The 16,803-nt window shown below is 44.6% G+C and overlaps 1 protein-coding gene across 1 annotated transcript; it reads right to left on the bottom strand.

Moving 5' to 3' along the window:
• Positions 1-1,330: 1,330 nt before the first annotated feature.
• CSTB (cystatin B (stefin B)) lies at positions 1,331-7,030 on the bottom strand. The gene is made up of 3 exons (XM_006870811.1): positions 6,965-7,030; positions 1,826-1,927; positions 1,331-1,459 (listed from the first exon to the last, which is right to left on the bottom strand). The coding sequence occupies exons 1-3, from the start codon at positions 7,028-7,030 to the stop codon at positions 1,331-1,333; spliced, it is 297 nt and encodes a 98-aa protein (XP_006870873.1).
• Between the last annotated feature and the right edge of the window lie 9,773 nt (positions 7,031-16,803).

Genomic DNA, 16,803 nt, shown 5'->3' with positions numbered 1-16,803 from the left:
AAAAAGAGGAAGACCCCCAATGAGATGGACTGGTACAGTGGCAGCAGCAATGGGCTCAAGCTTAACAACAAGTATGAGGCTGATGCAGGACCGGGCAGTGTTTTGGTCTGTTGTGCATCAGGTTGCTAGGAGTCAGAATTGCCTCAACGGCACCTAACAACAAATCAATTTTCCTTGATTTATAGCCATGCCTGTATGCTGGTATCTCTCTCTCCCCATCATAAGGGCATCTGTAGCTACACCTTGCTGTGTGCTGGGCCATAGGCCTCTCTCGGTATGGACAGGACCTCAGCCCTAGCAGGGTGCAGCCTTCAGTCAGAGTAAGGGTGCAGAGCAGGCACCACCTCAGGGTTTAGGAGAATCCCATGTGGGATTACAGGAGGGTCTGCCTTCCAGTGACCTGAGGGTACTTCACTGCTCTGTGACCAATGGAGGCAGGGCAACCCCTTGGTTAGTGTCCAGAAGCAGCCGGTCTCTAGAGAATGGAGGAGAATTTAATATAGAGCCTATCCACAAATGCACGGGCAGGGTTTAAGGACACAGTTGGGGTACAGATAAACTCCAGGTTAGCGGAGTGAGAACCATTTCCATCCTGAGTGGGTGAGTTAGGAAAACCTGGCGAAGAGTCACTGCAGAAGTGGGGATACTTCACAGAACTGAAGTGGTCTCTACCAGGAGGGGGCAGACACACAGACTACTGGGAAGCCAGAGAGCAAGACATGAATCTATCCAAGTTGGTCAGGCCAACAGGGAGTAAAGGAAGGGAGGGAGGGAGACAGTTCTGGAGGGAAATGGAAGAGCTTGTCTTCCTGTCCCTGGGCAGGCACACTTGGCTGGGTCTACCCCACTGTTCTGAACCCACGTGGCTCTGAGAGCTGGGCCAATACGACCAGATGGAGATGATCCCATAGTCTCCTGCCCTGGAGTAGCCCAGGTGAGCACAGTGTCAGGCCGAGAAGCTGGGAGAAGACTTCACCAACATCTTCCCTAATGTCATTTTTCTATGGTGATGATGGTTTAGGGTAAAGACAAAAACACACAACCAAAGGTGACGTTTTTAGATTTTAAAAAATATATCTCTATTTAAAGATGATATTTAGCCTTTTTTGAAAGTCATTTAGTTAAGGTTATTAATTACAATTGATTATTCACTGGGATACAACGAACAATTTAGGAACAGAGACACACGAGAAGCTGCAACACCTCCTCCTGCTCCAAGTGGCACAATGTGGACATGTTTCTTTTCTGGTTCCAGGGACACACTCACGGACGACAGAATCATTTTAGTGTATTGGTTATTTGGACCAAGGATTCTTCTCAAAACCAGGAATTAAAAATAAGATATCTCGTCATGCTTGGTCTTGTCGGTCTCGTAGTTGGACAAGGTCAGAGGCTTGTTTTCGTGAGGGAGACTCTCATATACTCTAAGGTGTGTGAATTTTTCATCGCCCACATGAACCTGGAGAGAGAGAGAGTTGAGTGAGTGGTACAGCCACAGCCTTGGACCCGGTTCCCTCTTTTCATCCCCCGTGTGTGGTTAGGAGGGACGGCGGGACGCTGCCCTGAACCTTGTGGAAATCAGTTTGTACACTCCTCCACAACCACCTACAGCCAGCATGCTCAGCTCACCACCAGACCCTCAGACCTCTTCCTCAGCATTCAGGCATTCATTTCCAGGGCCTGCAGCCTCTCTAAAGTCTGAAGCAGTCATACAACACCTCCCACCAACCACTAAGCACCTGTATGACCATGCTGCGCCAGCTTTCACAAGCTGCTATGTAATGAGCCCTCACTTCAAATTAGACACCCCTCTTCATCCTGGTACCTTGATAAAGTAGTTTAATCCAGCGACCACCTGCTTCTTGAATGACACAGCCTTAAACACATCGAACTTCTTATTTTCCTTCTCTTCAAGCTGGGCCTTTACCTAGAAGAGGGGAACACAATGAACAAACCTCATGGCTTCCCTTCTCCCAGAGTGACTTACACACGCGGAACTCTTTTGTCATGTTACATGTTAATAACTGGCCAAACCTGTTACATATTTTCTATACCACAATTGTTCTTTATAACTGAGAGAACATAGTAAACTGCTAGCTCTCAATGATAAAGTACAACAACAAAAACAACCAGTGTAAGTTTCTCATTAAATCCACCAAAGTTCTGATGATAATTTTCTGGTACATCATTTGCCCTTTCGCTTCTAGACACAGGGGTGTTTTTACATTTTTATCATTACAACTGTGTCCAAGTTTACATACTAGTTTTTTTTTGGGGGGGTGGGGGGAGGTTGGTTGGTTTGTTTTTACTTAGTATGCTGTAAACAATTCATTTGAAGGCTGTTAAATGAGGGAGCTTCAAAAAGTTCATGGAAAAATCCGGTTATCTTTTCATTCCGTTTTCCAACAAACTTTTTGAAGGCCCCTTGTTAAGACTTTTAAAGGCTAATCTTCCATTTTATAGCTCGTGCCTTAAGTATCTTAACCAGGTACCCCTACTGTGGGTATTTAGGCCATTTCTAATTTCTGCTGTTGTAAGAGATCCAGCAATGACTTTGCAGGTGAAAAGCACTTTACTTGTACTTTTTAGATGTCATCTTTAGGACTCAGAACTATTGGTTAAAGGTTGTTCTTAACCTTAATTATTACACAATAAATATACTTTGATTCAATTCTGTTTTCTAGAGTCTTTGCTTTAAAAAAAAAAAAAATGCTCTGGCCAGTTTTATTAAAGAAGAAAACCAGAAAGAATTATTTTCACCAGTCTGTTCTGGCATGCTTCTAATGATACCAGAATCATCTGGATCAATGCTAGTCAGTGTGCAGGTCATGCTGTGCCCAGGTCAATATTATTGCCACTGTCGTGATGGGCACCGGTTTGGGCCAACATGGTGTAGTGCTCTATCTCAGATTTCCTCAAGACCAGGCAGTTGTTGGCAAGGATGACCAGCTTTGCTTTGCCTTGCCTGATCATCTTCAGGTTCTGCTTGTACCCCAGCTTGGATTTCCCATTTTCACAACAAGTTAGAGCTTAGAATTGATCAATTCCAGCAACTTTTTCATCTTCTTTGTGGCTACCATCTTCTTCCTTTAGTTGTGGGATGACCCCCAACCAAGAGCATTCTCCAAGATTGAGTCTTTTTAATAGGTGAAGTCTGTCTATGATCTGACTAAGTTTAAAGATGCTCTGACTGCTCTCTAGATTAATCGGTGACACTCACAGTATACTGACTTCACAATGGCATGACATAACTAAATCGGTCACAAGAGAATTAGCATATTTTAAAGAACAAAACTGCAGAAAGCACATGTGTTGGGAAATAAGGGAGTCACCTGGTATACATGCAACTGAATCACTGCGGCAACCTGACCACTGGCTGGCTACTTCACGGTAGCAACGTCTTGTGTACAGATTCCAGGCTAGGCCTTCAGGGAACCCACAGACTAATGCAGCGGTCCATGTTGAGACAAACGGTACCTAGGATGAATGAATGTCACCCACACACTGGCCTGGGGCATGACAGAGGAAATGAGGAATCTCTTTCTGTCCCTGTTTCAAAAGTAGAGACAGGGATACCCACTATCTGCAGGGAATGGTGAGAACACTGAAAACGGTCTAGGTGGGAGAGGGATGCAGGCTAAGAGGGAGGGACTGTGGAAGCCCTGAGGGCCAGGCTGGTCACTGCCTACAGGGTGCCAGCTCCGATTTAGCAAAGTGGTGAGATAGAAGGTGCCTAGGGTCAGTGAAGCAGCTGTGAATTAAGTCCTCAGGAGCAGGATGGGGTTGGGCAGACAATGTGGTTTCTTAAGTCCTCAGATCTTGGTTAGTCTCTGTACCTGTGACTCTACTTTCCCTGTCTTCAAGTGTGAGATAGTAATATGCATGTCAATAAGACCTCTCTCCTTCCACCTTCTTGTCTTAAACAACCAGGGAGTAGGCTGGCTTCCATAATGCCTGCCCTGGGATTTCTCCCAACAGCAACAACTACTGCCTAATTACAAGTAGTTTTTAAGTGATAAGACACCAAATTCAGGATCTCTTTTGAGATAGCAAGAAGCCCTAGTGACACAGTGGTTAAGCGTTTGGCTGCTAACCAAAAGGTAGACAGTTCGAACCCACAGGAGAAAGATGGGAGCAGTCTACTTTAGTAAAGATCACAGCCCAGAAAAAACCCTGAGGCAGTTTTATTGTATTATAGTGTTACTATGAGTCAGCAGGTGTGAAATACTGGTGTGGCACTGTAGGGTAAGCACTGGACTGCTAACCACAAGATCAGCAGTTCATACCTACCAGTTACTCTTGAGAAAGCCTATACAGGGTCGCTATGAGTCAGAACTGACCTGACAGCACTTAACACATGAGTCAGCAGGAGTTCCGAGGAGGTGCAAGCGGTTAACACACCTAGCTGCTAACCAAAAGGTTAGAGGTTCAAGTCCATTCAGAGGCACTTCAGAAGAAAACATGTCCACTGAAAAAACCTATGGAGTACAGCTTTACTCTGATACACATCGGCTCACCATGAGTCAACTCAATAGCAACTGATGGGTTTTTGTTTTGAGACAGAGAACTCTTCTATCCTGGTTGTAGCAAGCGCTTGTGGTTTTTTGTCGTTAAGTATCTTGAGTTGGTTCTGACTCATAATGAATGACCCTGTATAGTGTTTCCAAGAAGCAGCTGGTAAGTTTGAACTGCTGAACTTGTGGTTTGTAGTCCAGTGCTGATCCTACAGTGCTACATCGGGAGCAACCCTTTTGTCCTGGCTGCACCAAGCACTTACACATATTCAAAATTCACGCTGCCTGGCCAAAGAGTCTGAGATGAAAATCTTCTTAGGCACAGAGAACCAGGAAACTGGTCAGGAAGGGCTAAGCCTATAGGAGTGGAATGGGGGGAGAGCGAGGCATACTTTGCTAGGTGTGGCATGCCAACATTAGCCTTCTAGACAAATTCCTCATTTTCAATGGTCATGTGGGTCTGACTCACTGCCCTTTCTTGTAAGATAATCAAACCACCAGAGCAATTGCAATGTGAACTGGGGTAACCACATGCCGCGAGCTTAAGATGAAGTTTCACAGGGAAGAGAGTTAAAGGAGGATGTGTGTTTTACTTTTCCTTATAAGTCTTGATGTGCTCTGAATATTTCTTGGGTTACTAGTAAAGTGTGTGTAAAGAATTGATTTTTAGTCAGCCACAAAAGGACAGATGTTGCAAAAGTCCACTACTGTAAAAACTTAAGAGAAGATTTCCATAATAAAAGAATAGTTCTTTGCAGGTTACTAGGTGTGTGAGGGAGGGGACAGTAACTCACAGGTCAGAGGATGGACATATTTACTCAGGGTCAGGAAGGGCAGTAAATAGGAGGGGGACAATACACAGGTGGGGAGGAAGGTAAGCAGGGAAGATGGGAAAAGACCCTTGGAGGTCTATATGGGCTGAACAGAATCAAGGTGAACTATGATGTCAACACAGCCTGGGAATACAAGGCTCTATGATACAGGGATCAAGACATAGGCTGAAGGGGTAAAGGAGAGGAAATAATGTTAAGATGTTTGTTCACAAAAGGACAAATATCGCATAAAAGCATTGTTGTAGAAGTTTAAGAAAAGATGTCCATACTAAAAGGAAGAAAAAAAATTACCTTTCTCTGTTAATTACCACAGGGAGAAGAAGGGGACACAGTAAGGCACAGGTTGGGGATAATAACATCATAGTTTGGGTGAGGAGGGGGAGGGAAATACACAAGAAGGGGGAAGGGCAGAACAAGGTAGATAGGAGAACACTTAGGAAGGTTTGCATGTGCTAAACGGGACAGAGGTAGACAGTGATGTATGCTCAGCCTTGGAACAACAGGGCTCTGTGTTACAGGGATTGAAGCATAATCTGAATGGGTAAAACATGGGATACTGGTTTTCTTTTGCCTGGTGGTAGTGGTGGTGGTGTGCCAGGGAGTCGGTTCTGCCTTATAGCCACCCTGCATAGGGTTTCTGAGGCTGTAAACCTTTACAGGAGCAGAAGGCCTCATCTTTCTTTCACAGAACACCTAGTAGAATGAGGAGTAGAGCAGATCTGATTTTAAGGGTGTGGTGCTGTGGTTTAATGCGCTGGACTGCAGGGTCCGTTAGAAATGCAAAGTTGGCCGTTCAAACTCACCAGCCGCTCCTTGGAAACCCCTATACAGGGTCACTATAAGTCGGAACCGCCTCAGTGGCACTTAACAACAACAACAACAACTAAGTACTCTGGCATTCTGGTGTGGTGCTGCAGCTCATGCGCTGAACTGCAAGGCCATTTTGAGCCACAAATCGGTGGTTCAAAATCACCAGCCATTCCTCAGAAACCCTACATAGGGTCGCTATGGGTCAGAACCGACTCTACAGAACTTACCAACAACTCAATATTTTATACATATTAACTCATTTAACAGCACAACTTTCAGAAGCAGATGCAGCGATTAAACCTATTTTACAGAAGAAGAGACAAAGGCATGGTGCAATCAAGAGCCTTCTCCGGATTTTAGCCAGACTCTGCCCACAATACAGTCCAGCCTCATTTTTGATCTCCTAGTCTGCAAATTACTGTACAATTTCTATGGACCAAATTGCATTTACTAAGAGTTGAATCCTTTCCAAACAAGAAAGTTTCCTTTTTCTCCCCAAATAATTTAGGGAAGATAAATTCGAACACCCTCCCCATTGTATCCCCCTTTTTCTTTTCCTATTTTTCTTTCACTCAACTAACTCAATAACCCAAGGACATTTTTCAGAAAGGACCGGTGGTGTCGGCATGAATCACAGTAGGAACTTCCCACCAAACTCTGCACTGTCCCCTGACCTTTCCTGCGTCCTCCTTTAGGAAGGTCTGGTAGGTACCTGTCTGGAGTGATGATCGGGTATGTAAACCTAGTCAGTCACCCTCTCAGCCCCCATCAGCAAAACCCCGGACTTCTACCAACAAGGGGCCTCACCTTGTCGGCAATCTCCTGGATCTCGGGGGTGGCCGGCTGCGAGGTGGAGAGCCCTCCGCACATCATCTTGGCGGCAGAAGTGGAGAGACAACAGGCGAAGAGGAGAGAAAACGAGTGATCACAGCAGGGTTAGTGAAACCGAGCTGCCGAGACCACTACCAGGACTGGATTTAAGCAGACGCTCACGTCATGTGACATGCTAAGGTCACGTGAGGCGTGGGCTGAATCAAGGCGAGGTGCAGGGCGGGGCGGAGGAGGGAGGGGCCACGCTGGGAGCGGGACGAGGGGTCAGGAAGTGGGGCGCACAGCGAAGAGCGTGATCGCTTATCTGCGGTTTCGGTTTTCAAACAAAAAAACCCGCGTTCTGTAGGGAAGCGTTCCCCCAATTTGGGGGTTGGTGCCGCACCCCCCTCCGCCCCGGGCGGCGGTCTAGTCACGAGGCGGGGGCGGGGCCTGCGGGAACCTTAGGGTGGGGAGCTGTTCGTCCAGTTTCGACGCCTTGCCCTGACCCTGGGGGGCCTTGGAAAAACCGAGACGATCTGGGGAGATGGGCCTGACAACTGCCGAGAGCACAGAGAGCCTGGAGGGATTGGGGATGGGGCTGCCTGAGGGCTTCCCTCACAGCAAGGCTAGGGAGGCACCCACCCAACCGCGGCCCTGGAGTTCCCCCCTCTCCCCTCCCTCTGCGTCTCTCCCCGCTAGAGCCCTCTGTCTGCAAGGCCTGACCCAGCGGCCCCCTCACCTCGTCCCACCCTCTGTGCCAGCCCGTTTTGCTGGCCTCGGTGGACATAGCTCTTTGAGAGCCAGCACACGGAGACACAGCAAAGGTTGGGTGGAGATGGCTGGGTGAGGGGCATGGGCCAGACCAGGAAAAGGACTTGGTTCTGGCAGGGTTTGGGTTACGAATTTAGAATAATAGACTCAACCACCTGGCAAAGGGATGGGTCCTTCTTGTTTGAGGCAGGTGTTAGGAGCTGTTGTGACTTGAGGACCTGTCAGAAAGTTTCAAACTCCTACCCCACCCACCCTATCCCCACTAGGGCTACGCCTGAATGCCTGACACCTCATTGGGGCCAGAGCAGGCCCATCACTGGATTCTACTTCTGAGGCGCCAGCCAGGGCCTCAGGGCAGAGCGGGTGTGGCCCAGGAACAGGTGTGTGTAGGAGGTGGCCCTTATCTGCTCAGGCAGAACCCCAACCGGGAATTTCAGGTAGGATTAGAATCTTGGGGCAGGAAAGAATGACAGCTCTGATCCCCACCCAGGGGGAAAACTAATTTAAGTAGAAAAAATAAGAAAGGTTTTGGAAGGAGGAAAGGGAAGGCCGTTCTGTTGCTTTTTCTGGTCCTGCAACTGTGCCAAGCTTAGATCCTTGTCTTGTAGAAGACTGCAACCTAAAGATACCACCTTTTGTTTGAGTGGGTCTACAAGTGTCAAATAGGAAAGCAACACCGATGGAAATATGGAAAGACAACACACAAATGGAAACCAACAGGCTATTTATTCAGAGTTACTAGATAGTCAGCCTGCATCACTTGAGTTTGGCACAACTCAAAGGCAGGCAGGGGAGTAAGAAAATGTTATAGTGGGGGGGAAGGAGAGGCTCGGATGTGCCCTGGTGGAGGTAGCTGTCCTGGGAAAGCTGGAGGTGGACAAACTAGATGCAGGTGTCCTGTAAGATTGAGGCATACTTGGCTCTCTCTGTCTGGTCCAGACTTGGGAGTTGTTGTTAGGTGCCCTCGAGTCGGTACTGACTAATAGTGAACCTATGCACAATGAAATAAAACTGTCCGGTCCTGGGCCAAGCTCACAATTGTTGCTATGCTTGAGCTCATTGATGCTGCAACTTTTTTTTTTTTGTAAGTATTTTATTGTGAATTATGTGATAGTTTACATGGGAGAACATTAGTTTTACATTCATTCTATCGTATATCGTCTCATTGCCATGGTTACAATCCCCTCCATGTGATGCTGCAACTTTACCAATCCATCTTGCGGGGGGACTTCCTGTTTTTTGCTGACCTTCCACCTTACCAAACACGTTATCCTTCTCCTGGTCCCTCCTGACAATGTGTCCAAAGTATGAGAGACGAAATTTGGCCATCCTGGCCCCAAAGGAGCACTATGGCTGTACTTCACCCAACACAGATCTGTTAGTTCTTTTGGCAGCCCATGACACTTTCAATATTCTCCCACACCATAATTCAAATGTATAGATTCTATGGTCTTCCTTATTCACTGTCCAGCTTTCACATGCATATGAAGTTATCAAAAATACCTTGACTTGAGTCAGGTGCACCTTAGTCCTCAAGCTTACTAATCTTTGCTCTTCAACACTTTATAAAGGTCTTGTGCAGCAGATTTGCCTAATGCAATACAGCATATGATTTCCTGACTGCTGCTTCCATGACTGTTGATGGTTGATCCAAGAAAAATGGAAGTCTTTGACAACTTCAATCTTTTCTCCATTGATAAGAATGCTGTTTATTGGTCCAGAGGTGGGGATTTTTGTTTTCTTTACATTGAGATGCAATCCATACTAAAGGTTTTGCTCTTTGATCTTCATCAGTATTTTAAGTCCTCTTTACTTTCAGCAAGTAAGGTTGTATCATCTGCATATTGCAGGTTGTTAATGAGTCTTCCTCCTATCCTGATGCCACATTTTTCTTTATATAACCCAGCTTCTTGGGTTATATGCTCAGCATACAGGTTGAATAAGTATGGTAAAAGAATACAACCCTGTTTCATGCCATTCCTAATTTTAAACCATTCAGTGTTCCCTTGTTCTGTTCAAACAACTGCTTCTTGGTCCATGTACAGATTTCTCTTGAGCAAAATTAAGTGTTCCAGAATACTCATACTTTGCAATGTTGTCCATAACTTGTTGTGATCTACACAAAGGCCTTTGCATAGTCAGTAGAGCACAGGCAAACATCTTTCTGGTATTCTCTGCTTTCAGCCAAGATACATCTGAAGTCAGCAATGATATCCCTTGTTCCACGTCCTCTTCTGAATCTGGCTTGAACCTCTGTAAATTTCTCTGTCAATGTATGGTTGCAGCCATTTCTATATTAACCTTTAGTAAAACTTTACTTGTATGGGATGTGAATGATATTGTTTGATGATTTCCGCGTTCCATCTGTCAGTTGGTCGTACTGTGGTGGCTTGTGAGTTGCTGTGATTCTGGAAGCTATGCCATGGTAATTTTAAGTACTAGCAGGATCAGCCATGGTGGACAGGTTTCAGATGAGTTTCCAGATGAAGACAGTCTAGGAAGAAGGAGAGACTAACTACTTCTGAATGTTTAGTTACTGAAAACCTTATGAAAAGCAGTGAAACACTGTCAGATATAGTGCCGGAAATTGAGCCCCTCAGGTTGGAAGGCACTCAAAATGCGACTGGAGAAGAGCTGCCTCCTCAAAGTAGAGATGACCGTGATGATTCAAATGAAGTAAAGCCCTCAGGACCTTCATTTGCCGATTGGGGCACAACTCATGAAGAGGAACAGCTGTCAACATCCATTAATAATTGGAACAAGGAATGTATGAAGTATGAATCTAGGAAAATTGGGAATTGTCAAAAATGAGATGTAACACAAACACGGATATTCTAGGACTTGGGAGTTGTTGTTGTTGTGTGCCATTGAGTCTGTTTCGACCCATAGCAACCCTAGGAGCAGCTGGTGAGCTTGAACCACCAACCTTGCAGTTCAAATGGCTTTGCAGTCTGGTGCATTAACCCACAGCGCCACACCAGGACTTGGGAGTAGGAACACTAAAAATAGGGAGCTGTAGGTCTTAATGTTTTCAAGCAGATAGAATGGAGGGTAAGATCTCTGTCTCTTAACTTCTCGGAAGATTTGGACTAATTGCTGAACTTTGCTATGCTTCTCTATGGGAAAGGAAGGGGTATTTTAAGGACTAAATGAGATGTATTCTCACACATTGTGGTGTGGTGCTGTGGGTTAATGCACTGGACTGCAAGATCAGTTTGAACCAATTGGTCAGCTGTTCAAGCTCACCTGCTGCTACTTGGAAGCTGGGTCAGAACCGACCGGATGACACTTAACAATAATGACAAGCGTGCATAGGAAAATAAAGCACAAGGAAGTTGTGTTTTGCAAAAGCTGTATAGCAAGCACATTGATTGGGTAAAAATACAGTTGTTGTTAAGTGCCTTTGAGTCAGTTCTAACTCATTCCCACCCTGTATAGGATGTCGAAGGAGCAAATGGTGAACTTGAACCACCTACCTGTGACCCAGTGTATTATCCCGCAGTGCCACACTAGCACTACCAAAAATACAGTTTGTTGTTGTTAAGTGCCATCGAGTTGGTTCCAATCCATAACAACCTTGTTTGTGAGCAGCAGCTGGTGAGCTTGAACCGCCAACTTTGAAGTCCAGCACATTAACGCACAGTACCACACCAGGACTCTAAAGATCCAGTAGTAAGTGTAAAATGGGCCAGCAGTTAGTACTGTTACTGTCTATTACCACTATACCAGCTTAACATGAGCCTACCCTCTAGCCCTAGAATAATTTTCCCTCCCTGCTGTAACAATCCTAGCCATTAGATTGTATTTTACTAATTGTTGTAAACGTACTTACTGCTATGTGCCCACTAGATGCCAAGCCATGTGTTAATTATTGGGAAACAATGTGAATATAATTCTAGCCCCCAAGAGACTTAAATGATTCCTTCCAAGAAATTGAAATAATTCCCCTTTTTAAAAGAATATTTTTTTTAAAAAAGAATATTTTATTGTGAATATAATTTATACCACTTTAAAGGACAGTGTAGGGAATTAGCTTGGGTGTAACGTGACCCTCTAACATATCCTATAAACCCACTGCCACCGAGTGGATTCTAACCTATATTGACCCTGTACAGGATCTCCAAGTCTGTAACCCTCACCTGTTTTTGAAAATAAAGTTTTATTGGATCACAGCCACACCTATTCACTTCCATTGTCTATAGCTTCTTTTGCACTACAACAGAGCTTGAACCACAGTGATAGAAACATTTGCTATCTGACCTGTGCAGAAAAGAGTTAGCCAGCAGGTCTGCCTGTATGTGAAGACATCCCCTGGGGGAACTTGGGTTTTGTAGGGATCCTGCTATTCCTTGATAAGCAGGGCTCACTGTGCCTCAACTATGTTTGTAGGCATACAGGACCTACATGACCAGGCCTCAATCAAAACCTGGGGCACTGAATTTCTAATGAGCTTCCCTGATAGGCAACACTTCTCACATGTTGTCACAACTCACTGCTGGATGAATTACATGTGTCTGGTGTGACTCAATTGGGGTAGGACTCTGGGAGCTCACCCCTGACATCCCCCAGATTTCAGCCCATGTCCCATTTCCTTTTTCCAACTGCTCTGTGTCTTTTTCCTGAAATGAATCATAGCATGAGTTCAGTTATATGCTGAGTCCTGTCATCCTAGTAAATGATTATGCTTGGGGTGATTCTGACACACACCTCTTTCAGAAAAATGGTTCTGAGTCCTATTTCTACATGAATAATCCCATTGCCACCTAAGAACAGGAGCATTCTATAATCTAACATCTATTTGGTGTGCAAATTTCCCCAATTGTCTACAAAATGATTTTTATATCTTTTTGGAACCAGGATCCAATAAAATTTTATACATTGTAATCTTCCCTCCTTTAATCATTCATTCCTTCATTCAAGACAGTCATTTTTTTGAAGAGCAGTTGTTATATTCATTTCCTAAGGCTGACTTAAAACACCACAAATTGGTTGCCTTGTGAGAACAAACGTATCATTTCATGGTTCTAGAGGATAGAGGTTACAATTCCAAGTATTAGCAGGGCCATGCATTCTTGGATATCTTTAGGTGAGAATGCTTCATTGCCTCTCTTAGCTTCTGGAAGCCTCAGGGGCTCCTTGGTTTGCAGCTACAGCAAAACTGCAAGGTCACATGACTGTTTTCCCCATGTCTCTCTGTGTTTCTTCTCTTTTACAGGACACTACCACCTTGTCTGTCAGTTTGTCACACTGTGATGGCTTGGATGTTGCTGTGATACTAGAAGCTATGCCACTAGTATTTCAAATAGCAGAAGGGTCACCCATGGTATACAAATTTTAGCTTACTAGGAAGAAGCACCAGGCAGTCTGCTTCTAAAAAAAAATTGCCATTGAAAACCTTACGAATAGTTGTAAGACATTGTTTGATATAGTGCAGGAAGAAGAGTCCTTCAGGTTGAAAGATACTCAAAGTGGAGTTGACTTTTTTGTCTCCTTATTTAAAGTTTTTCTTGTGAATTGAGTGATAATTTTCATGGGAGGACATCAGTTCTGCATGCAACCTATCGTATTTTGTTTCATTGCAATGATTACAATGTATCATTGGTTGACAGTTCTTGCTTCTATTCCCCCTTTTCCTCCTTTTTATGTACTCAAAAACATGCAGGCATATATAATCATTGAAACAACCAAAGAGCACATTCTGCAAGCCTGCCTCCTAGCCGCCAGCACACAGCCTTTCTCTTTCCATGAGTTTAGAGTCTTCAGCTGCTCTATCTCTCCATGCCATATCCTGTGCCTCCATCTCTGGTGTCACTGCTTCTCAGGTTATGGTCCACTCGTGCTCTTCTCCTTTGATGGCCTTAGGGTCCTCTGTTCCTGGAATGTGAGATTAAGTACTCCCCCTTTTTGTTACACAACTTCTACCTTTACAGTTGTTATAGCTGTAATTAGTCAAGATAACAATTATTCACTATTGAATCATAAGAATCTTATCCCCATCTCCTTTCACCAGACCCATCTAAACAAGATGAAAACTATTCAGTGGGGATTCTACCTTCCCCCACACACTCTTAAACTCCCTCTTGAAAGCTTGTAAGCCAGTCACTTCATGTCCTTATCGCCTCCTCATTTTAGGTAGCCAATGTCTAAATTGCCTGTCCCTATCAACCTGTCCTGGTGTGGCACTGTGGGTTAATGCACCGAACTGCAAAGTTGTTTGAACTGCAAGTCGAAGGTTCAAGATCACCAGCTGCTCCTCAGAAACCCTATACAGGTTCTCTATGGATCAGAACCAACTCAATGGCACTTAACAACAACAAAAATCATCCCTGTATATTGAGGGGATAGGCTTGATCCTTGATGTGAAGACTCCTTCCCTCTTACTTGGTATTTTTGAGATACTACATTCATAAGTGTAGGTGTGGTGGTGGTTATGTGCCATGGAGTCAGAACATAAAGTTCATCAAATTGTAGCAATTTACACTTGCTTTCTTTATTAAATTTCTTTATCTTCCTCTAGTTGAGTTCTGATCATGATGACATAAAAGCTAGGTCAAAATGGGTACTATCTGCAAGTTTGGACATTCTTGTGCATCTCCCCCCACTTCATATCAGCTGGATGCTTCACTCTCAGCTCTAGTCTTCCATGTCCATTGTCCATGGGCTCAGGAGTTCCCAAACTTCGGACCAATCAGCCTTTCATCTTCTCTCTTTCATATCAAGGTTGACAAGAATCTATTGAACATGGTCAAACTCTGCCCATGTCTTCATTACTGCTGTTCCTCCACTTTCACTCATCAGTAGACCAACATGGTCTCCAGCAAGCTTACATGCCTGCATATGTGTTTCCTTTGAGCTTCAGTTTGGAGGGGGGTTTGACTTGAAGAGACTTCATTGCTTGCCTTGATGGCTCCCCGAGGACTTGACTTTAAAAGACATGGATGGGAGAACAAACAAGATGGTGGATAGGGTAGACATGCAGCGAGGAGCTCCATCAGCAACAACACAGAATACCAGACTGTCGGGGACCTGCCTCGACATAGTTGTGTTGTTCACAAGTGTTTGGTTCACGAGGAGGGGAGATCCAGCGGCGATAGGGATAGCGAAAGAATACACAGACAAACAGAAGAAGGGAGACAATGAGGCACCCCAAAGCCAGGGTGGATACATCACTGGTGGGCAGGCTTGGGAGTACAGGCATCGTGGCCTCTGCAGGCAGCAACTCACTGCTCTGCAATCTTTACTGCATGCCTTCCAACCAGTAAGGCACTTCAATCTTTACTGCAAGCCTTCCAACCAGTAATGCACACCTGGGGAGGCCTGGGCCTCTGCTTTATTTAGGGGAGGAGTTTCACACCAAGCTGGGAGGGACTTAGGCAAGGTACAGCTAACATCAGTACTTTTCCAGACATTCAGGTAACTTTACATCATACTTTGCTGGTTCGAATCCCAGGCCAGCAACTTGGATTCTCAGGCCCAATTAATATATCTATAACCCCTGAGCTCAGGTGGGGGAAAGTGAAAGATAAGGATGAATGGGCTGCACCTGGAAAAGGGATTAGGGAGGATGGGTTCTTTGTCTATAGAACAAAGAACCAAGAAGTAACTAAGATATTTTTAGTTAATCCTTTGGAGAAAGGTTTAACCTTGCAACCTTTAGTCTCGGCTTTAGGAAAATATCACATTTATCTGTGGATTTTCAAAGGCTCCATGTATTAATTTAATATATATAACTGAATATTAAGATGAAAGCAATTTGCCATTAACTGCCAGTGGCCTCATTTGTTACACTCGGGCCTATAGGGCCTCGAACCTCTGACCAGTCTTACACGGTCCGCAACACCAGACCAACCAGACTCAGGGGATGGTGCCAGAACTCTGAACCACATATAAAGGAATATTTAGAAGGTTGGAAGGCTTACAGCTAGGGGAATTTGTAGTAGAAGCAAGAAATCCATTGCTTTCTAATTCAAGATGCTCAGCTGCTCCTGGACCCACCATCTTGGGCAACGCCAAGCAAGGGAAGGATCAGAGCAGCCACAGACACCTGACAGAACCGTGGAGATAAAGGTGTGGACATTCTTTTTTTTGTATCTGTTCATTGGTCTCTCACTGTCTGCGCACCCCCATTCTGGTGACTAGAGGGGGTGCTTGGGTGAGTGGACACCCCACCCCCAACCCCAGAGGGTTCTGCTATGCATGTGCACAGATCTCCTTGAAATTTAAAGTGACAGTTTCCATTTAAAACCAAACGACAGTGCAAAACGGCCACAACTGACCCTGAACTGTTTATCACTAGGAAAAAGGTCTGAACGGGGATTGTGGAGTGGGACAGGCAGACTAAAAATGGAATAGGCCAAAAGTTAATTCCTGAGTTATGTCACAACGACCAACAGTGGCATCTTGAAATTTCTCAAGAAAAAGAGTGAAAAGGGAATCCCATCACCTGATCACATCTACCTAGAAGCAATTAGAAAGCATAAAAAATACCAAAACACACACCCATCTAAGTATTAAGGCCACATATAACCCCTGAATATGCCCAAAAAACAGAAACAGATGACAATATCAGCACATGTCCAGAAATGAGATAAAGTGACTGAGGCAAATGAGCTGGAAGGAGACCTACACTCCATACTGGAAGATGGTCAGGTTTTGGAAATGCCTGAGAAGGAATTCAGAAAAATGATTATAAAATGTATCAAAACACTATACAATGGAGTTAAGAAATATAAGGAAGAAGTCAGGAAAGTGCTACAGAAACAATCAAAGAAGATAGATACAGCATTAGAAACAATTCAAAACCTACAGAAAGAGGTCCAAACGATTAATAATAGAATATCAGAAATAGATAATACACTGAAAGGGCAAAGGAGTAGAATTGAAGAGATAGAAGCCAGAACTAGTGAGCTAGAAAAATCTCTCAACACTACTAAGATAGAAGAGCAAGCAGAAAAAAGGATAAAAAAAAATATGAAGAAGACCTAAGATTCATGTTGGACAACATGAAGAGGAATAACTTAAGAATTATCAGCATTCCAGAACAGAAAGAATCATACAAGTCCACA

This window comes from Chrysochloris asiatica, unplaced genomic scaffold (assembly GCF_000296735.1).
Source record: "Chrysochloris asiatica unplaced genomic scaffold, ChrAsi1.0 scaffold00154, whole genome shotgun sequence".
NCBI lineage: Eukaryota > Metazoa > Chordata > Mammalia > Afrosoricida > Chrysochloridae > Chrysochloris > Chrysochloris asiatica.
The sequence above is the reverse complement of the archived record's forward strand: the minus strand, read 5'-3'. Positions and strand labels throughout refer to the sequence as shown.